Source organism: Mirounga leonina, unplaced genomic scaffold (genome assembly GCF_011800145.1).
Source record: "Mirounga leonina isolate KUSES-001 unplaced genomic scaffold, KU_Mleo_1.0 Mir_114, whole genome shotgun sequence".
Taxonomy (NCBI): Eukaryota; Metazoa; Chordata; class Mammalia; order Carnivora; family Phocidae; genus Mirounga; species Mirounga leonina.
Window position 1 is genome coordinate 24,536,038 of NW_023270265.1, and position 24,028 is coordinate 24,560,065.

The 24,028-nt window shown below is 58.2% G+C and overlaps 1 protein-coding gene and 1 long non-coding RNA gene across 3 annotated transcripts in view; one reads left to right on the forward strand and one right to left on the reverse strand.

The window, feature by feature from the left end:
- Window positions 1-815: 815 nt before the first annotated feature.
- Window positions 816-18,862, reverse strand: LOXL4 (lysyl oxidase like 4). Of its 2 annotated transcripts, XM_035026714.1 has the most exons (16): window positions 18,758-18,860; window positions 15,488-15,600; window positions 14,098-14,403; window positions 13,374-13,552; window positions 12,281-12,486; window positions 10,919-10,957; window positions 10,554-10,773; window positions 9,511-9,694; window positions 9,179-9,333; window positions 8,277-8,444; window positions 7,064-7,226; window positions 4,744-4,987; window positions 3,513-3,628; window positions 2,681-2,817; window positions 2,240-2,351; window positions 816-1,933 (listed from the first exon to the last, which is right to left on the reverse strand). In XM_035026714.1, the coding sequence occupies exons 3-16, from the start codon at window positions 14,366-14,368 to the stop codon at window positions 1,863-1,865; spliced, it is 2,265 nt and encodes a 754-aa protein (XP_034882605.1). In that variant the 5' UTR covers window positions 14,369-14,403; window positions 15,488-15,600; window positions 18,758-18,860; the 3' UTR covers window positions 816-1,862. The 2 variants fall into 2 exon arrangements, with proteins under 2 accessions (XP_034882605.1, XP_034882596.1); XM_035026705.1 differs by lacking the exon at window positions 15,488-15,600 and having other exon boundaries at window positions 18,758-18,862.
- LOC118024687 overlaps window positions 16,684-24,028 on the forward strand; it is a 10,027-nt gene continuing 2,682 nt past the window's right edge. Inside the window, exons 1-2 of the long non-coding RNA XR_004683175.1 lie at window positions 16,684-16,804; window positions 17,787-17,905. This is a non-coding gene — a long non-coding RNA (uncharacterized LOC118024687). The remainder of the gene's footprint in view (window positions 16,805-17,786; window positions 17,906-24,028) is intronic.

Sequence of the window (24,028 nt, forward strand, 5' to 3'; positions counted from 1 at the left end):
AATCTTCCGACATTTTTGGTTCTGTCTGGAATTTGGTGGTTGGTTTTCTGTTAACATTCCTCATCTAGTTACAAGTCATGCCAGCCACCGGTCTTCCCATGTCCTTCCCTTTCAACTCGGTGGTGTAACAGCACAGCCCTTGTATAGTTTTTTCCAAGAATTAGAACTGGCTGCACCTATCGAACGTGTGATGTGGGCAGCAAGACTGAGACCAGAGCCAGTGGCTGGCTGCCTGGCCTGCTTTTTCTGGCCCTCTTGGAAACTGGATCCAGGAAGAAGCGGTGGGTAACCTCCAGCCTGAATGTAGTCATCAGTCGCCACACACTCCCCCACGGGCTGCACATTCTTTCACACACCATTAGCTGCATGTTCGAGTATAATGTTGTTACTGTTTGGGCGATGTTTGCTGTGTCCAACAGGAAATCAGTCCTTCCCTTGTTTACCTAAACTGCCATGCCAAGATATAATGCTCCCTTTGCCTAGTGAAGGAGTGGAGAAGAGAGAAGGTAGAAGGAGGAAGAAAGCACGTCTTTGTATTCATAGAGGATAGCTGTGGATCATGTCCCTTTTCACTTCCTAAAGAGGGGATGGCTCTCACAATGTGGGGAGGGGAGTACTATTGTAAATCTGCTCCATCTGCTACCGTTCATTTCAGTTTTGCAGCCTCAGTTATAAAAGTTTACAACCCTTGAACTTTTCTTCTTGCCTCGTCCCTTTCATCCCTTGACCTTTCCAACCCATGTTTCAGCGCTGACACTGGGGAGGGAATTGGGAAACAGACCATAGGCTAATATCAGAGAAATGTAGTGGGACTGTTGTGAGTAGTATGCGTGCCCCACACATCCTAGTCCCCAGCTCAGCATGAGTGGAAGAGGTTAGACTTCGTGTGCTGGGAACTGCAAAGAGCCACAGCCAGTCTTGTCTTTGTAGCTATCCATAGTGAGCAACCTTTATTGGCATTAGGGCGTCAGACCTGTAAAGATCATCTCTTACACGTGTCTAATTTATTCCATGCAAAGTTCACTTCCAGAAACTTAGTTGAGACCTGAAATTTAGGCCAGTCCTGAGATGCACAGTGATCTTGAGGGAGACCGGATTGCCTGCCAGGTGAATGGCATATATATATATTTTTTTCCTTGGCAGAGGTCCTGGCAGGGCTGGGATCCATCCTACTGCAGCAGTCTTTCTGCTTGGCCTTCTCTCCCTGTTCTGTAGGAAGGCCCTATCTGACCACCTCTGCAAATCCTGCCCCTTCTCAAGCACTCAGTAACTGGTGGTGTTGGCCCATCAGGAGATAAGGGGATGCCTGAGGCCTATGCTTCTAGGATATTAGAAACACCCACATGTGCAGTAGGATAAAGGTAAAGGCACTAGAGTGGACTCTTAGAATGATGGGTGAGTTCTAAATGAGCACAGTCCAAATGAGGGCCTGGATTCATCAACATCTCTGCCAGTTGTGACTTTGAGCTTCTAGCAGAGTTAATCCTATCTCCTGTGTATGTTTGTCCTTTTGTCCTCTGCTCCTCCAAGACATTTGCAAAGCACCATTTAAATGGGGGACTGGGCCATAGTCCATCTCTAAGTAAAGACCCAGGAAAGACTTGTGGAAGACGAGCTCAGCTGAACAAAGCTTGGAGGCCATAGACCATAGACCAAAGGCCCTTAGGGGACGGGCCCAGAGTCCTCCTGAGGGAGCAGTACCATTTTGGTCTGGTGATCTTGCCATCAAAAGGCTTCCTGAGCAGTTCTTGGTACCCCTTGGCACTGGCCCCTTTCCCTGTGAGGGCGCTGTGAAGGGCATGGCTCCAATAAGCTGAGGTATCTGGTGTGTGGGCAGCAGCTGGAAGTGTGCAGTCATGGCTTCAGATGAGGTTGTTCCTGAGACGCTGCTCCTGCTCCAGGGAGAGCTCTGCATTGGCGCGGTAGGAATCCCCTGTGGACCAAAGGAGAACGGGTAAGTAGCCAACCCTACCAGACTCCAGGACAGATGGGAGACAGAGTTTATAATCCAAACAGCCTTACGGACAAAGAGGGGTGTAGAAATTAAGTCGTGACTGGGTGAGGCTGCTGGTGTGACCAGTTGGGTCTAGAAGTGTGCCTATGAAGAGGTCAAGGGAAATTCATCTCTGTCCTATCCCTAGCCTTGCACATCCACCTTCCAGCCACACAGGGGGTACAGGTCGTGTCTCCCAGCTTCCCAAGCCCATACACGGCTGGCCCCACAAAGGCTCGCAGTTACCTGTGTGGCAGCTGTGCAGCCAGACCCGGTGCCCGTCATACTTGCAACGGCACCGCATCATGTTGTTCGAGAAATCAGACTCCGCCACCTCGTATTGGGGGTTCACAACCACCTGGAGTGAGACAAGGGGACAAGTGAAAGCCGATGACGGTCGTGGCTGTGATCGTCCTTTACCTTTCACGCAGTCTCACAAAGGGTGTTTATACCCTTCGCTTCCCTAATCCTTCAAGGTGCCCAGAGGGCAGGCGTTAATGTTCCTGTTCTACATTGTCCATTGAATCAAGACTCAAACCCAGGTCCTCGGGATCCTCCTTCAGTGTTCAAGTGCCAGGCCTGTGGGAGACCCTAGCTGTGGAACTCTTCCCTCCTGTGACTGCAGGGAGACTTTTGGAATATCCGCAGGAAATGGAGTTCCTGTGGGGGATCCCCAAGCCCCCTTACCTGGAAGATGTAATTCCCAGGGCCCACATCTGTTATATCCACCCACTGGCAATCGATGTCATGCCGGTAGGTGTCCCAGCAGCCGACAGTCACTCCCTGTTCCCCGAAGTTGGCACATGCATAGCGCTTCTGCAGTCCTGTAAGGAAGGATGCCGACGGTTACTGAGGCAGGGAAGAGGTGCTGGGGATCCAGCACGCCGCCAGGCCCTGCACACCGAATCCTCACACCGGTCATACCCTTATGTGCAATCAGATGAGGGACCCACGGTTCCGCTAGATAACTTGCCTGAGTGTCAGAGCCCGAATTCCTGCTAACCCTGAATCCAGCACGGTAGCAAATCCCATCTGTGACAGAGGTGATTTCTCTGGATGCTCTAGTGGAAATTCCTGTTGGCCTAGGAATTATGGGTGGAAGGTTCTAGCCCTACATGCCAATACATTTGTCCGTCCTTCCGACCCTCTGAAGAGAGAGTTTGCCACGCCATTCTGAAGGGCTAGGAACTGGGGGAATGCAAACAGGAATCGGACAATCTGTGCCCTCAGAGAACTGAGCCCAAGTGAAACAGGCCTGCAACTCTTCTCCAAAAGCCGAAGTATTCAGCCTTTACAAGTGGTACGACGTGTGCTGGGAATGCAGTGGCAGAGAGACCTTCCACCTAAGACGTCAGAAGGTAAGACACCGATCTTTTTGAAGTGCCTCGGGTGCTGACTGTTGCCAGGCCAGGGTCTCCAGGTGCCTGAGGGGGTCTTCCCCGAGGGCAGACGGGAACCTCACCCTGATGGGGCTGAGGAAGAGAACACCAGGAGGCTATGCTGACGTGGAACCGCATACCTGTGGGGCAGTTTGTGTCCTCCAGGCAGAAGCTGGCCTTGTGCCCCTCGGCCACCTTGGAGCCATTGAGAGTGAGTAGGTCATAGTGGGTGAAGACCTCGATGCTGTGGTAGTGCCTGCAGACGGGGAGAGCTGTCAGCCTGGCAGCCGCAGCAGAGGGTCCTCTCTGGGGGAGTGGGCCAGGGTAGACTGAGGCACCGGGCCCCGTCATTACCCGGGAGGGACGGTATCATCGCGGGGCAGTGCCCTTCTCCCTCTCCAAGCCAGGATTCGTGGGATCCATGGTCTACCTTCCCAGCACCCCCCGCCCAGCAGCAAGGCACAGCCGCCCCACCTGGTGTGAACCCGGGTGAGAAGGGGAAAGCTAGCCTGCAAGGGGCTGGTGCCTGGCCTTCAGGCCTGACCGAGGGCGGGAGGAAGGGACACCTCCAGGAACGAGCCTCGGGGCTGAGCGGCCAAGGAGGGGTGCTTACTCTGCTCCCTGGGAGCCTGAGACCAAATTGCTACCATTGTTTCCAATCCAGTCCTAATGACAAGTCCGTTCCTGCTACAGGGGAAGGTGCTGATTATCTCAGCAAGGCCAAGTCCCAAGTCACTGCCTGCTCCATTCTGCTTTCCCCACCCATGCTGCGTCCTGAAGGAAAAAACCACCACTTTCCCATTCTGCCTTTGTCACAGGCCTTGTCCCTCCTGTCTGGGCTGGAGACTCCTGATAGGAAAGAATGCCCATTGTCTCCTTTCAGTCCCAGCGTTCCTGCTTTCCTTGCGGGGGGCCTCGCTCTGCGGCTGCAGAAACCGGCAGGTTTTTCTGCAGAGCCAGCATCCTGGATGGGATGTCTATTTTGGGTTTCCAGGTTTCTAGGAGTCCCCGCTTTATGTGGTTTTTAAAGACAAGGCCTAAGGTCCACCAGAGGGAAATTAATTGTCCCGGCTCATTCTAACAGAGAGCAGCTCTGCTGGCGGTGACTGTTCCGCCAGCCGCTGTGGGGGCAATGCACCCCGGGAGCACCGCCCAGGGCCGTACCGTCGGGGCAGGGCTGGGCAGTGGCCCCCCCCGGGGTTCCCTACCGGCTCCTGGAGGCAGAGCCGGTGAGGCGTCGGGGCAGGAAGGCTCTCGCTCAGAGAGCACACCCCTCCCAGGAAGTGCTCGGGGTCCGGGACAGACCACGCTGGTTTGGTTCCTGGACTCCGCTTCTCGTCCCTCGAGAGCCACGCGTGGGCAGGCACGAACCTGTGGCACTGGTGCCAAATCCAGCTGTGGCGCCCAGTCTTGGGGCGGAAGTCGGCCCGGCCCAGGTTGTAGATCTGTGAGGAGAAGCGCAGGAGGCGCCGGTGCCCGTAGGGCCAGTCCATGTGGCCGGCAGAGCGGGAGAGGCAGTTCTCTTCGTGCGCGCAGTACAGCTGGCTGAGCGGCCGGTCCTCCAAGTAGGCCGTCTCCTGCACCAGCTGGGCGTTCATCACCAGGTCCGGAGCGCCTGCGGCCACAGGCCAAAGCTAGGACGGCAGCTGCGCTGCTCTCGGGCATTGCGGGACGGGCTTGCCCCGAACCGGGCTCTCTGGGGGAGCTACCAGGAGGCCAGGGCTCTACCCAGAAGAGGAGGGTGGTGTAGGAGTCAGGAGAGGTGGGCTCAAGCAGCTACCACGCCACGGGTTAGCATGACGGCTTTGGGGCCCGGGCGGCCGGGGCTCAAGGCTTGTGTAGGTTCTGGCCACACCTTTCACTAGCTCTGTGACTTGCTTAACCTTCTGCCTCTCATCTTCCTCAACCATAAGATGGGGACTGTAATAATGCCAGTAGCTCCAATACCCGTAACGTGCTCACGTCACTGTCGGGTAAGCATGCAGTTGAGGTAAGCTGGTATTTCTTTGTAAAACGCTCCTCAGCTTACAAGTGCCTTTGTGTAGTCTAGCTCACACAGCCCCTCCTAAGCCCCGCTGCGCCAGCTTGGCTTCCTCAGTTCAGTCACTCTCCGGGTCTCAGTTCCTGCCAGGTAGGGGCGCGGAGGGGAGAGTCGGGAGAGATCATCTCTGAGCCTGCTCGGGAGCTCTGCCGTTCCGGTCCGTCCTGCTGCGGTTTTAGGGTTGGCCTCCCCCAGGGTTTCTGTTCTAACCTGACTGCTATCCTGGGTATCCGCACCAGCCCATCCTGTGCGTTCTCCCCTGAGGACATTTCCTGTGCTTCCTGTGCGTAAACGTCCACCGTGCTGGAAATGCTGCTCCCTTCCTGTCACAGGGGCTCTCACCCACCTCGGAAGCCACGTGTCTCCCCTCCCCTGGGGATCTGCCCCTGTTACCATGTCACATCAGGAGAGAAAAGTTGCCCATTCTCAGGGCTTTTCCTTGCAAAAGCAGGGATACAGTTCAGATCTTGGTAGAGGCATCAGAGGGGTGAGAGCCTGTGTGTTGAGGATGGGGAGATGGGGCTGCTGGTTAATTTCCGTGGGCGCCAATGAGGGTGGCAGCGGGGGCTGGGCTGGTTGGCCAGAGGATGCCTGGACCACCACTAAATGCTCCCGAAAGTCCTGTACTTATTGCTAGGCTATGCTCACCGGCAAACCCTAGAGTTCCTGAGGGAAAGAAGGAGAGCTTCCAGAGAGACAGAGAAGGAGAGAGGGCAAAGAAAAAACGGAATGAGAAAGATCACAGAGGAGAAACGGGGATGGTCACACAGTTGGCAGGTCGCCTGTCTGTGCTCAGCCGTGGCGAAATGTCAGAAGCCTTCAGGAGGAGAGCTGCTGCCTGCAGGCAGCAGAACAGGGAGGGCTACAAGGGTCCCAGGTGGGGGAGAGACTGGGGAGCAGGCCCCCAACGCGCTGTGAGCCCCGGTGCTGGGAAGGCCCGGGCTGGTGCCACACCCTGCTGGCGACGGTGTGCCGTGAGGACCTAGAGCCTTCTAGGGCACACTGGTCAGAGAGGAGCCCTCGAGCTCACTGACCAAGACTGAGGATGTCTTGGCATGGAAGCTTGGCTGGGAAGAGGGTCACGTGGCCGCTTGGTGTGGCGCCAGCCGCAGCCTTTGGACTGTATGTAGGATCTCGGCATTGGCCTGGCTGGCAGGTGTCTGCCCCGAGAATCTGGGTGTGTGGGGCGGGCCCGTGCCTCAAAACAGTCTTGTCCTACGGCCTGCTGGGCGAATCCCACAGCGCAGGAAGAGGACACGCGGCTGTGGCCTGGTGCATATGTGCGTAATTCCCAGAAGAAAAGTCTGTGCTTACGAAGTCCAACACATTCTCTTGTTTTCTTTCCCGTTTTGTTTTTTTTTCAACTATCGGTCACCACATGGAAAGTGAAAGACACGATTGTGTATCCTTGTGTTTTCCCATATTCCCTGCTTTACTCCTCACCATAACCCCATGAGCCGGGCAGGGCAGGCTGGGTCCCCAGGTGACGGGTGACTTGGCCACCCACAGCTGGTCAACGGCAGGGCCGCTGCTCAAAGTCCAGCCCTCCTTCCACCGCCCACCCTTCCAGGCCCTCCCTGAGAATGGGAGGTGTGGGCTGGCTCCGCGGGGGGGGGGGGGGGGGGCAGCGGCGCCGTGGGCGTTACTCACTGTCCGTGCAGGAGACCCCGGCGGCGAAGCGCCCCGAGCCGTGGGAGCAGTGCACCGGCCCGTGCTTCTGACACTGCTGCAGGGCTAGCTCTGGGCCCGAGCAGCGCACGCCGCTCATCACCACGTCGGCGGCCCCCGGCGTCCCCTGCCAGTACCAGGTGTCCTGAGAAAAGAGCCGCCGGCGCCCGGTCAAGGCTGAGGGGTGCTTTGGAGCCGTCCCCTCCGACGCCCGTCGGAGCCCCCACCGCGCTGTGCCCAGCCAAGGCCTGAAAGTCTTCAGTGAGACGACGGTCCCTGCTACTTTGCACCCCTCCGATATCAGAAGTTTCTCGCATGCATTGAGGCAGGGAGATTCTGCCCCCACGGGCCTTGCCCCCACCCTCTCCCACGGCAGCCCTCAGCTGTTGAAGAGGACGGTCCTGGTCCCTTGCTGCCCACCCGGGCGGCTGCCCCGTCTCTCCAGCTGTGCTTCCTGTAGCCCGGGGGGTCGGGGGTGCTCAAGATTGGGCCCCGTTTCCTAGGCGCAGTGTGCCCAGCATTGTCCCACCACCGGCCAGGGCGGGCCCAGCAGAAGACGTTGTGCCATCCCAGCCCCACCACAGCCTTGTGATTTTCTTTCCCGGATCCCTCTTGAATCTACCCACATCTCCCCCAGGACTGCCTCTCGTCTGGGCCACGCCAGCATCATCTCTCAGCTGGGCTACTGCGATGTCAGGTTTCCTGTATTCCTGTTCCTCGTTGTTGCTCGCTGCCCCACAGTGTGCCAGGCAGCACAGAAGAAATGTTTGAAACATCTGCCCTGCAAACGGAACGGTTTGCCTGCCTCTTCCTCCCTGACTCACACGTCACACCCTTGACGGCCCACTCCGGCCCTGGTCCCTGATTTCCCAACGGGGCCAAGCTTCCTTGGGCCACAGGGCCTCCGCGTGGGCTGTTTATCCCCACCCCACCTCGTCGGGTGAGCTTCGAGTCATCTTTCCTAGAGGCGAAAGTGCTTGCCTGTTGTGTGAATGTTTTGTTAACGACCGCCTTCCTCACTTGGCTAACTGTTCCCCGAGGCGGGAGCTATGTCTTGTTCACCACACTGTCCCCGGCCCCCAGCATGATGTTGGCCCCCAGTTTCACTCAGTAACTAACCACTGAATGAATGAATAAATGAATGAAGAGTTAGCCCTTTTAGCACAGGAAGTTTGGAAGCAAGACGGGGACCTACCTTGATCGCGTGGTTGGCAAAACCCAGGCCGAGCTGTCGGCAGGCCACCATGGCTTCGGTGAGCCCCCAGTGGTCACTGCACACGGCCCCCCAGCGTCGGACTCCGTTCACCTCCACCTGCACCTCCACCACACCCTCCTCGGGGCTGCGCCCACCGGCCAAGCGCACCTGCAGCAGTCAGACGTGTGTGAGGAGCACGGCGGCCTCCAGAGGGCAGGGCTCAGGACTGCCAGCCTGGAGACGGGTCCTGGCCGGCTCACTGGGCAGCCCTGGGCCCGGCTCTCCCCTTCTCTGGCTTCGTCTCCCTCTCTGTTACTTGAGGACATTTTGCTAATAGTCCCTGCTGTCCCTGCCCACCAGAGCAATCTGACTCAAGGTGCCTGCCCCTGGGCCTCCTGCTCTGGGACTTGTGCTCCTCTTACCTGAAATTCTACCATTAACGATGCCTTGCCAATTGCAAAGGGCTTTCGTATCTATCGTTGCATTCACAATAACCCTAGGAGACAATTAACCCCAACTGACAGAAGAGAGAGCCAAGCTCAGAGATATGAGCTACTTGCCCACTGTCCACATGATGCAGGACACTTGAACTTGGGCCATCCCATGCAGCCTCACCAGTGACACTCCCCAGCACCAACAGCCCTGGGGTCCTCTGCCCTAGCCCCCTTCTTTTTCAGCCTTTCTGGGGACCTGAGAATGCATCCACCGGAAGAGTCCCCGTCACCACGGGACATCTCTGAAGGCCAGAACCCGGCCCTGCGGAAATGTGGGCCAGTCCAGGGGAGAGGGCTTTCCAGACTGGCTCTGAGAACCCCCTCTCCACTGGCTCGATGTGATGTCATGGGGCTCTCTCAGGGCTTCCCAGCCCCCTAGCCTGAGGCCAGGCCCGAATCCGAGCTCACCTGATTCCGGAAGCCCATGTCAGGGACATTGCACCTGACAGCAGCATCATTCTCATGTTGACAACCATTCTGGGACCCTTCCAGGGAGGGGCAGTCACTGAGGGTCTGCTCATAACCCCTGCAGCGCACCTCACTCAGGTGGATGGGTCCCAAGCCTAGCGGGGAGAGGGAGAGGTGCTGTTTAAGGCTCCACCTCTGTAACCTCACACCTGTGGCTTCCCCCCCATAGCCGGGGAGAACTTTCTGTCCTGGGCCTTGGCACCAGGGCCACCAAGGGATGGAGCAGTGGCACCTCCATGGCCTCCTATCCCACCCCAGGCCTCCTCACTTACCTTGGCCCAGCTGGGCCCCAAAGAGGGCCTCCCGAGCCGAGCCAAAGCCAAGCTGACGACACACGATGCTGGCAGAGATGAGGTTCCATCCGTGGTCACAGACCGTCCCCCACTGGTGGTTCACAAGCACCTCGACCCGGCCCTCACCCACCTGGGCCCCGGAGCGGAGGCGCACCTTCAGCTCCTGCCGGGAGAAAACTGGCTTCAGGGCAGGCGGAGGGGGAGGCAGCGGGCAAGGCGGAGCCGCCAGGGGAGGGGAGCCTGGGTCAGGCCCCTTCAAGCTGGGCGAGCCCATGCCCGGGAGTTCCAGTCCCACCTCTGACGGCTCATAGCTACTACCTCGAATTCTCCAATAAGCCGTTCTTCTCAAGCGCCCTTTCCTCGTGACAAAGACCCACCACACGAGCCACAGTGGTAACAAGGGAGCCTCAGGAGCTGGGATTCGTGGCCTTCACAACCCTCTGGCTGCCCTCTAGGGGGGTCCCTTCCTCTCGTCCAGCCCCGGCTCCTTCCTTGTCCTTGGGGGCTGAACTAGATCAGTGTTCCCAAAGGGATCCGTGAAATGATTTCAGAGCTGCGCGGGGACATGGTATGAATTAAGCTGACTCACACAGTGGGGAAGTGATTTCCATGTTAAATCTTCTCCAGTCCTTCCTATTTCCTGGAGGACGCTATCCCACTGCTGGGCTGCCATGTCGGGAACAGCTCACCAGCACTCGCTGTGGCTTTTTATAACAGAGGGCCGGGCTCAGGTTCAGTACCTTCGGCCTCAACCGGGTGTTAGCTACGATGTAATTACTGTTTTTATGGTTACCTTCTATTCGTGGCCAGTGATGTCAGCTTTCCATTTATGGTCGGGTTATAAACGGTTCCTTTTACATAAATTCCCAGTTTCTACCATGCTATGCTTCGCTCTCCTCCTCCCAGTCTGCACCAAGGCCTCCTCGATAGGGGCGATTGGTCCCTCTGCTCCTGCCTGTCCCGGAGAGCCCCTCGCTGCCCATGCCTCCCACCCGCTCCTGCTGACACCTGGCCGGACCCACCTCTGCCCCGGACTCCTTGTGCCCGGGCTTTGCCTTTGCAGGGCGGAAGCGGGGCCCCGCCACACAGCTGACCACAGCGTGCATGCCGCCCGGGCAGGCCGGCTGCAGCTTGCCCCGAGCTGGTGCTACCTGCACCAGGCAGTTGGCCATGTGGGGCTCTGTCCCCAGACAGTTGACCCGGTGGATCCAGAAGGAATTCTTCTGTGTCAGGCTCTTCAGCCTGGAAGACAAGGAAGACTGAAGGTGGGGAGGGGTTGAGGGAGCTCGGGAGTCAGGGAGGCCGAGGCACTGGGGAGGAGAGGGACGTGCCTTCCCCCTTCGTGCCATGCCCCTCTGCACCCTCCCCTCAGGATGCAGCTCCTTACCTAGATTTGGGGTCCTTCATCTTCAAATTCCAGACTTTCCTAGGTGGGAGAAAACAGGTGGTGGGTGGAGGGAGTGCCGAATGCCCTCCGTCCCCTGGCTCCTCATGGCTGTCCTTGAGTTTGCACGGGGATTCTGTCTGTAAACTCGGTTGCATTATTTTAATGCTGAGCCTCATGGCAGCCCTGGCAACGTGATCTGCTCGCAGACACTGATGATCTCCATGTCACAGGGAGAAGAGCGGGGCCCAGCAAGGTACCTCCTCGACTAGTCCCAAACTGGGGTCTCTTCTGTACTGGATGCCCCTGAGTGGGCAGCCCCCAGCTCGCCCTCTCCCCATGCAGACGGAGGGGAGCCTCTAGGGAGTGCCCTGAGAAAAGGGACCCAGGGGAAAGGTCCTCCGGGGGCAGGTGCAAGTTGAAGGCCTTGATGGTAGGGGCTGCCCTCCCAGAGGCTGTAATCAGGGCTGCCCTCCTCAGGGGTGGTGGGCGAGTCAGCCAGGCCCAGAGGTGCAATTACCAGGCCGTGGGGAGTCAGGGGCCTGCATCCCAGTTGTCCCCAGGGATGGAGCCACGTGGCTGGTCTTCGGGAGCAGGCCCATCTAAGTCAGAGCCACTAAACTGCTTGGGGGTGGGCAGGGGGAGACCACTCAGACGGAGTGTGGGGGACGTCTCCCTTGATGAGAAACACAGTGTTCACCAGCACCGAGCAGGTGCCATTTAGAGGCTGATGCAATCTTGTGACGGTTCGGTCACATTTTCGACAGAAGATTTTTATGTCTCCTCTCCCAAGTGCTGCCCCACCCCATGCCTCGCTCACACACAGTCAAAGCCTGGCTCGGATCAGAGTGGAGGAAGTTCCCTGCTGACTGGCTGATCGAGGCCCGGGGGCCCTACCGACGGCCCACGGGGCGTTACTGGCAGAGCTGAGACTGGAACCCAGGTGGTCTCTCCTGTGGGCCCTGCCAGAAACATCTTCAGTCAAGTCCAGTTCTTTAATCAGGGGCACGGCTTTGCATTCAGTTGTTTTCAGCTCTTTCCATACGACTAGCAGGGCGTTTCTTTTCTGTTTCTAGGTATTTCCCAGGGTCTCCAAGTTCATCCTCACTCTCCTCGTTATTATTCTGAGAGCCCTGCAACTCGCAACTCGGGAGGTCCGCAGGGCGCGTTTCCCTCCCAGTCCCACGCCCATCTCACTACACTCTGCAAGGCCCCGCATGTCACGCGCGCACACACACACACACGCATCCATGTCTGTCTCACACACAGGAGAACACGTATATACTTGCACAGGTGTGCACACAATCAGCCACCGCCCCCCAACCCCACGCCCCCCACGGCCCTCCGCCCACCTGTCCTTCCTACCTGTAGTAGAGGCTGTTGACAGGTGCCTCGCTGGGGAAGCCCAGCATCCCACACACCACCTTGCTGTTGTTCCTGGTCCAGTCCTGGTCACACACCTGCCGCCAGTGGCCCTCGTACTTCACCTCCACCGCTCCCTCGGTCACCAGGCTGTGCCGCTTGGCGCTGGCGAGGATAGGCTTGAGCCGCACCTCCTCCAGCCGCCGGCCCTGCAGGGTGCATGGTCACCACGGGCCCCAGGGCTCCTGCCCTCGCTGAGCCCGCTGCAGGTCTTCACATGGGCGATCCAGGCCTCAGAGCATTTAAAGGTCACCCCCCAACACCCGCGGGCCTCCCTGGACAGGAAACAGAGGCCCAGAGACTAGGGCTCTTGCCAAAGCCACACAGTGAGCACGAGGCAGAGTCTTGGTCTGTCTGTGCTCCTCTCTCAACTCCAGAGAGAACCAGGCAGGTCTGTGCCCTCCCTGGGATCAGGCTCGGGGGCTTTGGAGTTTGGGAGCCTTCCACTGGGCGCAGAGGGACCTTCTCTATGCCACCTGGGGAGAGCTGAGGATGGGCACAGACCAGCTGCTTGGGACTACCAGCAGGGTCATTGGCCCAGGGGACCTTAGGTCTGGGGTGACTTAGACCATGAAGACCACCGCACCCTGGTATGCTGCATTTGTGGGCCGTGGCTAGCTGTCCTCAGGCTGGGGTTGCCCAGCAGTGGAAGGTAAGGGCCAGGATCTGCCCGGCCTGCTCCTGTTGTTTGGCTTGGGCTGTTTTTAGCTCGAGGTTGTTTGTGCCGGGAAGAGGCAGCAACTGTGGCTGGCCTTGTGGGTGAGGCAGCCCCGCACCCCCTCCTGCCTCTCATGGGGAGCAGCTTCAGCGATCCCCAGCAGGCCCAGCTTGGCCCCCCCAGCCTGCCCTGCTACAAGCTGGGCCTCTGTCCATGCACCTGTTCCAGGCCACCAACAGGAGGTGGGGCCCTGGGGGACGTTTCTCAGCCCAGTCTGCTCCCTTTCTCTTCCCTCTTCCTCCAGGTTCATCACCCAGGAGGCTCTCTGACCCGTGACTCAACCCTTGGCTCAGGCCAGGGCCTGAACAGCCTCCTTACCTGGGGCCCAAGGGCATTGGAGACCCTCTCAGAAAGATAGCCACGCTGGCGCTGGGGATGGCACACCACCCCGATGTCCTCTGAGTGGCTGCAGTCACTGACACCCCAGCCATTGGACGTGCACTGGTCCAGGGAGCTCTCTGTGCCCGTACAGTGCACATTGTCCAGCCAGATGGGTCCTGAGGGCAGGGGAAGGGTGATGCTTAGGGACAGAGAGGCATTCATGGGCTGTGCCTCCTTCCTAGGACCCCACAGTTATCAACTGTCTTCTTCCAGAGCCTGAGTAGAAAGGAGGGGTGGGGGAGAGGAGTCAGTTCTCCTGGGATCTTGGTATCTATAAACCTACCTACTGCCAAGAGGAGGTAGAATCTGCTTTTGGAAAATGCCAGGTGGGTCTAATAATTAGATCTACCTGTCCACCCATCCATCCATCCATCCATCCATCCATCCATTCACTCAACACTTGCTGAGCACCTACTGCGTGCCAGTCACTCTGTAAGAGTGGACAGGGGTGGTGGTGGTGGCGGCGGCGGCCTCACTGCAGGCGAGAATGGGAGGGTCAGCGCAAGGGGCGCTTGTAGCTTGGGGCACTCAGGAAATGCCTCACGGAGGAGGTCAGTTGGGCTGGGTATAAAAGGGTGGGCAGGAGTCTGTGGAAGCCTCAGGGTGCCCAGTGTCTGAGAGAAACCCACCATCATCCTGCTGGGTAGCACCAGGCACTCACCCTCCCCTTGGCCATACTTGGCACTGTGGGCCCAGGTCAGGGCAGTTTCAAAGCCCAGTTGGCGGCAGACCACGGTGGCCTCCCGGAGAGCGAAGTCATCATCACACACGGTACCCCACTGGCCCTGGTACAGCACCTCCAGGCGGCCCTCCTCTGGCCTGCTCCCTGGGCCCACCAGCCGTAGCTTCACGGGGCTCAGTGACTGTAGCCTGCAAGGAGGGGCCTGCAGCAGCAGCAGAAGCAGGGAGAGGGCAGCTGGTAGGGACCACATCGTGCTGACTTCACGGGCAGCTGGGGCCCAGGCACCTGGGAAGGAGCAAACATGATGTAGATCACCACCTCTACCCCTGACCTCGGCCTCTTCTGCTGAAGGGACAAAAGATGGCAGGGCCCCTCCACATGTGTGCGTGCTATGGGCTTGTGTGTTTGGTGGCATTGATTGAGTCTGGCCTCTGAGATTGGTCAACTGGGTTTAAACCCACCATTCATTGTTCATGGGACCTTGAGGAAGTTTAAGTTTGACCTGAGTCTCAATTTCCTCCTCTGTAAAGTGGAGAAATCCTTGTCTCAGTGTTGTTAGTGTTAAAACACTGTATATAAAGTGCTCAGCGCAAGCTACCACACAGCACTCAGTAAATAGCTCATCTTGATATAGTCCTGTATGCAGGTAGAGGGGGTAGTCTAGCCTCTGAGTGATAGGAGAGCCCCCAGGGTGCCCTCAAGTCCAGAAAAACTACCCCAGGGGCATCGCTCTTGCCTTTCTTTAGACGTCCCTGGCCACCCTCCCCATAGGAGGCACATGGAACAGTGGGAGTGAAAAAAGTCATTTGAGGGGAGTCTAGGCCTCCACCCCTCATTTGCTGTGTGGCTTGGGCAAGTCTCTTAAACTCTCTAGATCCTAACTCCTTATTTCTAAAGTGAGGAAACTGAACCAAAAATGGTCTAATATCTCCTCCAGCTCAGATAGTCTATGCTATCTTCAAGCTCGGAGTCCATCTAGGCCTGTGATTCAACAAACATGTTTGGAATACTTGCCTCCCGCCAACTATTAGGCCAGGTGCCAAGCCACGGAAGTGAGGACACCAAACACTAGGCCCTGCTCTCCTGAAGCTCTGAGAAGCACTACTTAAGCTGGGCCTTGCTGGGTGGGCAAAGGGGTATTCCATGTAGAGAGGACGGGGTGGGTAAAGGAGGCAAGAGGCGAGTCTGTGCAGGGGCAGAAAGTATCCTCTCTTTCCCCTGTACCGCAGTGGAGGAGGATAAGGGGGGACGAAAGTGGAGGCACGGGCTGGGGCCAGATAACTGGGGCCTTGTGCACCTGCGGAGGGTTTGCTCTTCATCCTGTAGGAGGCTAGGGGCCATGGGAGGGTTTTAGGCAGTGAGCACACACCAGAGAGAGGGCTCCTGTCTCCAGGAGGCTGTCATCAGCTGCTCTTTGGGTCCTTAGAGGGGGATGAAGTTAAGGGCTGGTGTTCTCCCCCTCACACATTAGCAGCCTTGGTCCTGGAACAGGGTGGGGGAGAAGCATGGGGGGGAGAGGTCATGCTGGTGAGGGCTGCCAGAGGGTCTGCAGCCCCCAGTGCTGAAGGTCCTCCACTGCCTGGCTCTGCAGCCAGTGAGGAGCTGAGATCAGCCTGGAACATGATGGAGAAAGTTGGGTCCTGACTTCCTGTTCCATGCTGGAGTCTTAAGAGAGCTCGTTCTGGGGAGACCCCATCTTCCATGGCCACTGCTGCCCCCGGGGGACTGTGTAGCTGGTCAGTCTCAGTAGGGAGGGTCTCCCAGGGCTCCCTTTCCCACAGATGGTACCTGGCTGGGAATCAGTCCTATTCCTTCCTGCACACAGCCCCACCCCCTCTGGCCACCAATCCTCCGGCTTTGGTGGGCCCAGGGCTGGCTGGAGGGACTCCTAGACGGACACTAGATGGGCTCAGGACTGATGGTTCACGGGGGTGGCGACTCTGTGTCATGCCCCCAGTGCCCAGAAGAGTGCCAGGAAGGTCCGTAGGTGGCCCCAGGAAATAGCCGCGGTTGCACAGTGGCGAAAGGCATTGCAACGTGCTTAAGGGTCCAGACTGGGAGTCAGACTGCCTGAGTTCTCACTCCACTTCCAACACTGAGTTTCTGGGTAGTCTTGGGCAGGTGATTTCATAGCTCAGTGCCACAGTTTCGCCTCTGTGAAACGGGGATACTAAATAGCACTGGCCTCATAGGATTCTTGTGAAGCTTCGATGAACGGATGCACGCTGAACCCTGAGAGTTCAGCTCTCCCTGACAGTTAACTCTCATGACAGCAGCTTAACAGCCACTATGGAGCCCCTGGGCTGGGGTGGCCCAGCCCCTCTTGGATAAAGAAGGAATGGAGGCCATATCTGAACTCAAGAGCAAGTCCCCGGTACCCTTCTTTGCAACAGCCTCGGATTTGCCTCCTTTCCCTCTGAGCCCAGGTTCTCCGGGTTCCCCGCCCTGGGGCCGGGTGTTGCGGGCCGAAGTCTCTTCCCACCGTGATCCCTCCTGCACTTCCTTTCCAGACTTAAACACTGTTTTCTTTCTGTGACTCTCCGCTCTGGAACCTGTGGGGGCTCCTGACTGGCTGTCACCAGGAGCGGCGTGTGCTCTGCTGCTTGGGGCGTGCCGTTCCCTCCTCTCTGCCCCGCTAAGGACGAGGTGGACTGCTAGGGACTGAGGCAAACTGAAGTCACCATGGGTAGGGACCATCCCCAGGTGACAAGGGAGAAAGGATTGGGTTCAGGGCCCTCCAGCTGCTAGGACCCAGTGGTCACATTGAGTCTGACTTGAGAGATGACCCCGCCCCCCACCCTGGCCCCCATCCCCCAGGGGTCAGGAGGCTCCTTGCTCTGCCACCAAATCGTTATGTGACTTGAGTCAGGGGCTTTCCTCTCTCTGAGACTCAGGTGCAACAGCTATAAAATGAGGGGGTGGCACTAGGGGTCCTGCTCTCTATGACAGCTGTGATGGGCCCTGGGGTGGGCTGATGTCCCACAGCACCCTGGAGGTCTCATTGGAGGCTGTGCATAGTCCCGGGCCTGCCTGGAGGCTGGGGTGGCCTTCTGTGCAGGACCCTGGGATCTGGGTGAGGGCAGCTCCCTCCCATGAGAGCTGTCTGGGGAGGGGGGGGGGTGGCAGCAGGAACTGAGAGTCAGAAGTGGGGGCAGGGCCCCTCTTCCCAGCCTGCCTGCCACTGCAGGGCCCACTGTAGCTTCTGCTCACCCCAAACTTGCCTTCTCGCCATTCCCCAAACATATCCGTCCATTCTCTGCTTCCACATCCCGACCTCTTCTCTCACTGCTGCATCTACTTGGAGTACCCTTTCCCTCTATGTCAGATTGGCAAATCCCTACAGATCTTCCAACACCCAGCTTACATGCTCCCCCCTCCACTAAGCCCTCCCAGCCGCCCCCCACCCTCAGCACTCCCAGTTTGCTTGCTGTCTCCACACCCAGCCTCCACAGCATCTCCCCAAAACTATTCTGCCAGTGCCCAGCATGGGGAAGACCACCCGGCTGAGAAGCCTCCCTTAGAGAAGGAAACAGCTTCAAAAGTGGCAGTTCTCTTCACAAGCGGGGAGAAGGGGACAGGGTAGGGGAGGGAAGGTGGGGGAGTAGTTAATAATTAATTATTATGATACATTTAAAACTATTTATGGAGTACTTATCTCTACTTTATAGGTGAGAAGCTGAGGTCCAGAGAAGCTAAATAACTTGCCCAGCCAGGATTCAAAGCCAGGTAGCCTGGTTCCAGAAGCCAGGCTCTCAGCCATGGGGGAGCCGGACGCTGGAGGAGGAAGGTAGGAGGAAGGGAGGCAGGGGGATGAATGAAATTCCACCCTGCAGCTGGCTGATATGACCCGGCCGTGGTGTGAGGGCACTGGGGTTGGTGCCAACACTGAGTGCAACCGAGTGACAGATCCAGGATCCTGCCAGCTTGACGCAGAGAGGCACCTGCTCAGGTGCTACCAGGGGATTCTGGCACCTGGCCTGACCTGGCCCCCCTAGAGAGGGCTGGAAATGCCCAAGGATATTCGGGAGAGAACACGGTAGGTGGGGGGTGCTGCCCTAGTGGGTATCAGCCTCTGGATCACTTGAAGAAGCCCCTTCTCTCTAGCTCTTTGGGGGATGGGGTCCCTCCCTGGGACCACTAATTATGGTGACCTGAAGTAGTGCCAGCAAATGGCTTTGAGCTCTACCTGGCCAAGAAACACTGAGGTTGAAGCCCTCGGTCCTCTGCCTCCCCACCCCGCAGCATAATCGGTTCTGGTTTATTGAATTGGAGAGCCTGGTTCCACCCTGCCTCTCTGTCCCCCAAGTCACAAGAGTGACATCTGAACCCACCTTGCCCCTTCCCTTGCTTCTCCCTCGGTGAGGGCAGAGAAATGGTTACACACAGCGTGTTCACAAACAAGACACGCAGGCACCCGGGGCGGGCTTTGGGCCAAGCTCCCTAGTTTGGTCACTTCCACTGGAAGCAGGTTGGTGAGCGACTAGGAGGCTAGGCCATCTGTCCATGGGACCCCCATCCTTCCCAGCCCCCAGCCTTCAGGAGCCTTCAGAGGCTGGCTGCCCCACAGAGAGCCAGAGTGGGACAGACAGACAGGACAGCGAGAGACAGACCCGTGGCCAGGGGCCAGGCGGGGGCTCACCAGCTGGAGCACGGACGGTACGGTCGGGCAGGGGCCGGACGCTGCGGCCGAGCAGCGCTGACGGGCCTCCCGGGGCACCCTGGGGCCCTTTTATCCGGCTGCGTCCCGCGCGGGCGCCCCCCCCCCCCCCGCCGCCCCGCCGCCCCGCCGCCCGCGGAGGAGGCCCCGCAGGCCCCGCCCCCGGGCGGACCCGGTCGAGGCGGGCGCCCAGGCCGGCCCGGCCCGCTCGGCCCCTCCGCCCTGAGCCCCGGCCCGGGAGCGCGCGTCCACCCGCCTTCCGGCCCTGCCCGGGAAGTCCTGGGGTCGCGAGGTGCGGGGGCGGCGGGGGGCCGGCAGGGGTCAGCTGGTTCCCGAGGAGGAAACTGGCGCTGCAGCGGGAGGGACTGGGGGAGGATCGGAGTCCCCGTGAGAGGCGGCGGCGCGGCGCCAGCGGGCTGCGTTTGCCTGGGGTGCCTGTGGCCTCGGGAGTCCCTGTCCCACGCGCAGTGTCCTTCTCTGCGAAACCGGGTGACCTGCCCACCCCCGAGAGCACCCCCCCTCTCTCCACCCCCCCGCCATTCAGTGAGGCCCAGAGCGCAGTATCCTTCCCACGGGACCCCCTCACTATCATAGGGGCCACCAGACTGACTCCCTTGGGGGCAGGGGCGGCGACGGGAGAGTGGGGGCTCAGTTCAAATGAGGTCGGGATGGTGTGGTGCAGGTGTGCTCTCTTTGGAGTAACAGGCGGCCCTCGCCATTGCCCTGGTCCCTGAAATGTATTGAGTACTTGTGAGCGGGAGGTCTCTGGTCTGCCCATTGCACAGTTGGGAACATTGAGCCCCAAGAGATACGGCTGACTTGCTTCCCCCAGTAATAAACACTAAATGGAAGAACTTAAGTCCTTCTCTACAACTTACACAGTTGAAAGAGGCTGTCCTGGACTTTGACAGGCCCATGGGGGGAGGGTATGTGTAGAGGGTGGGTTGGGGGTGGGGGAATATGGAATAAAACAAAAGTAGAAAAGGCTGAAAGAGGGGAGGCCCAATCAGCTTAGCTGAATTCCTAGGCGCAGGAATCCCAGCCCCTCTCCTCCAAATTCTTTCCCATAATCCTGGTCCTTCCAGGTGCCTCAGTGTCCCCCATCTGTAAAATGGGCAGAGAATTCCAGCCTCCCAACTTCCTCCCTAGGTCCAGATCAGTACAGCCTGGTTCCCCTACTTCCCCAACCTTGCCTGAGTGTCCTTCCAAAGGCTCACTCATTCAGCAAATCTTTATTGATTTTCTCCTCCTTGCTAGACAGGATGCTGGAGTTCTAGACACTGCGGGGGTGGGAGGGGGCCTTTCCAGTCTGGTTGCAGAGGCAGACGTGTAAGCAAAGACCACCCCAAGGCACAAGGCAGAATGTGATAAGGGCTAGGATGGCAAGGTGGACCTTTCTGACCCCTGGGGGACAGCCAGGTCACACTGACCCGGCTGCTGGAGGACTACTGTCCGCCCTGGCCACTCATGTCCCAAATGTCCCTCCAGTGCCCCCGCCCCGCCCCAACAGGGTCCAGAGCATTCCCGGCATGAATCAACAGGAAAGAATGCTCCCAGCCTTGGGTCAGCGGCAGCAGCCCAGCCCCACCCATGGGGACAGTGAGGCAGCTGTGGGCTGGGGTGCCAGGTATGCCTCAGCCCCCTCCCCATGCCCAGCCACTTCTCATGCTGAGCCAGGAACAACACGGAGGGCTCCGCCTGCTGCCAATCACACACCCAGGCCTGACTGCGCAGAACTAAAAATACCCTGGAGGCTGGCCCCGGCTAGAGCCCAGGGAATGAATGGATGTGTTGCCCCCCAAGTCCATTGACCTACAAGACACTGGGCAGGGGCTGAGGCTAGGGAGCAGGGGAAGGAGAAATCTCCCAGGGGGGGTACGGTGAGGCTCTCTTATTGAGAAGCGAGGGGCTTGGATCCCAGGCCCAGCCCTATGGCTTACTAGTGGTGAGATTTTCTCCGCTGAGTGGCCGTCTCCTCACCCTTAAATTCGATTGTTGTGGGGGTCAAATGGGACAATTCAGTTCATCTCAATAAGCTTTGACTTGAAGGAGACTGCCTGCTTCCTCCTTCGTGCCTGACTGTGCTCACAGCCGCAGCCAAGGACCTCTTGATACACAGGTCTGTGTCTGCCTCGACTCTGGGGAGACTCTGGAACTTCTCATTTATCTCTAAACCCAGATTGCATCACAGGGCTTGGTGCATGGCAAGTGCTCAGTGTGTGCTGCAGATGGAGTAAATGGGCCCGCTTCGTGCTGGTGCTTGAGCTAGAGCCGGGTGGTGTTGGGAGGACACAAACAAGCCAGATGTGATCCCTGTCCTCAAGGAATTTGCAGGGTGGTGCGGGAGACAGACTCACAATCAGCCAAGGGATGAGGCATTGTCAGCATCATCCTAACGGCGAGCAGGTGCGGTGCGGTTGCTCTATGTATCATCTCATTTAATTCTCTTAAAATCCCTGTGGACAACCCTTTCATCACCCTCCTTTACAGATGATGAAACTGGGGCACAGAGAGGTTAAGGGATTTGGCCAGAATCACACACCCATTATCTGCAGAGAGTAGCAAGTGGTGAACTGCTGGAGAAGCACAGTTAGCTCTGGGCTCTGGGCTCCGGGTATGGTGGGCAGAGGGTGGGGAAGGGGGATAGTGGGAAGAAAGAGGATTGAAGGCTTCATGGAGGATGGATAAACCTGCTTGCTGCTACGATAATGCCTCATCTGTTGGCTGCTTGGGGGTCTGTCTCTCCCACCACTCTGCAAATTCACTAAGTGGAGAGATGGGAAAGTGGGGTGGTCATGAATAAAGACTTGGAAGCCATGGAGCCCTGGGCAGGTGTCAGCAGCTATCCCATGTGTCCTCCCCCAGGCCCCCAGGGCCCAGGGCATAAGCATCACCATCTGACCCCCCCACCAGGGTGAGGAGCTGAGAGGTTGAGAAGTAGCTGAGTCTCTTCCCCATGAGGTGTTCCTCAAACCCGCCCAAATCAGGGCCTGTGCTTTCCTTCCAAATGGGAAGGCGGAGATCTGCAGAAAGCCGTGTCCTGGGATGTTGCCAGCAACTCCCCGCCCTGGGGTGGGGTGGGGGCTGGCTGGAGTACCCAGTGCCATGGCTGCTGGGCAAGCTTTCCTCCTCCGCGGCCTTCAAGGCTCATTCTGGCCCCACCTCCTTGGAGACTCGTTATGGAGGAAACTGTGCAGTTAGGAATCAGGGGGCCCAGCCCTGGGTACAGGCTCCTGCATCCATTTGTCCTGCCTTTGTACCCCTGCCCTCTGACATCCGACGGCCAAACTGCTCTCCTCTCTTCCTGCATCTTGGCTGTCCCTGACTTCAGTGAATCCTGAGCAGGTTGATCTTGTCATGCCTTAGCTCAAGAGTCCTCAGTGGCTCACTGTTGCCCATAGGATATGGAGAATCCACTGCTGTTCCTCCCATTCCCTGTCCTTCTTCCCTCTTCTGACTTCATTTCTTACATTCTCCCTGTCCTTTAGGCCTCAGTCTGATCCCAGCTCCTCTATGAATTCTCCCACAAAAGCTTACATGAATGCTCTCAAAGTATCAGGTCCTGGAGGAGTCACGGAGCTGAAGCAGACACCCTCTGTCCTCAGTTGTGCACCAGCCTGGTGGGAACTGACTCACAGATGTGGCGGCGATGGACAGTAGGCTGGGGTGACAGAAGGCAGGACACAGGGAGGGGAACTGACCATTTTGACACAGGACCTTTTGCTAGGAGCTGTTAAACCAGGCGCAGGGCTTTTGTTTCAAGGGGAGGGGGGGAGCTGAGGGGATTTTGAGAAGTCTCAGGGGGTGGGGAGGTGAGGAGGAGGATTAGCAGGGGTGGGCTGCTGGGGGAGAGGCTAGCTGGGAGGTGGTTCCTGGGGAGAGAGAGAGAGATGCGCTGGCTGCAGGAGGGAGAGGATGTTTGGGGGAAGACAGAGCTGCTTAAAGAGAAATTTTAGGAAGTTTTGCTTTGTGATCTGCCATGTCACTGTCCCCCTTGTTCCTCTGAAAGCTTCGGAAAAAATTGCCATTACTTGATAACATTTGGGGTTGGACAGGCCCACCTCAACATGGGCAGGGCCTGGGCACGAGCCAAAGGGGGTCTCATATCGTATGTCTAGGAGTTAAAAATCAAACTGACTCATTGTTAAATAAAGCATGGTCTGTCTTCCTGCCTTGACAAATAATACCTTTGGAAAGACTTGGAAGGTCAGATTTGAATCCAGAGCTTTCTACTCCTTAGAGTTGTGTGTGAAACATGGTATTATGGGAAGCATCCACCCCTGTCCCCGAGCCCCAGGGTGGCACACCTCCTTCCTCTCCCGCCCTCTGCCCCATCCCACACAGCAAGGGACCTCCTGCTGACCTTCTGCACACAGGAGGCTCTGTCCAGACCCACACAGCAGCTGCCCTTGGCTGCCCCGGGCCTGGGCGCACAGCCTGGAGGTGCAGTCTGCACTCAGGAGGAAGGGCTGGAAGCAGGCTTGGCTTCTTGGGCCCCAGGAACTCCTTGAGCTCAGATGTGGAAGTGGGATGGGGGCTCCAGTGGGCACATCCCCTTGGCCCTGTGAACTCTGTGCCCTGTGGAGACGGGTGCAGATGGACAAGGACTGCGGGGATGCCCTCCGATGCATGGAGGGCGAGAGCAGGGGGCGGTTGCTCAGGGCTGAGGACGGCTATGTGCGTGGGGTGGGGGGCCAGGAGGTGCCACATGGAGATGGCAGTGTGGCTTAGAGGTGGGCCCTGGGGGTGGAGGTGGGGTGCCTAGTCACTCATGGGGTGTTTAGAGAGCTGTGGGCCAGGCCGCCCCAGAGCCAGGTGCGGCCTCACCTCACCTTGGCAGGTGGGGGGCACTGAAGCTTTCTGAGGAGGGGCAGGGGGTGAGGGTGGGTTTGATTAGAGCCGGCTGTAGGAATCTTAATCTTCACTGGTGCTTTCTTGAGCTGGTATTTAACTCTTCACAGATTCATACCTTTGGTGGGGGGTGGGGGTAGGGGGCTGGGAAGGGGTGCTCTGGGCGGGGGACAGAGAGGATCATAATAACGCACAAGCTGCTGAAAGGCAGAGAACCTGACTTAGGCTCCCCCCGTTTCCACTTCGGCCCTTGGGATCCCCAGCTCAAAGGCCCTGACTTCCCACAGATGTTTGGGCATCCAATTTGATTTGATACCAATAGCTTCACACGCACCTCTGCCCCCAGCCTGTTTCGGCCCCGCTCCCCCAGATACAGGCTCGCCCCGCTCCCCCAGATACAGG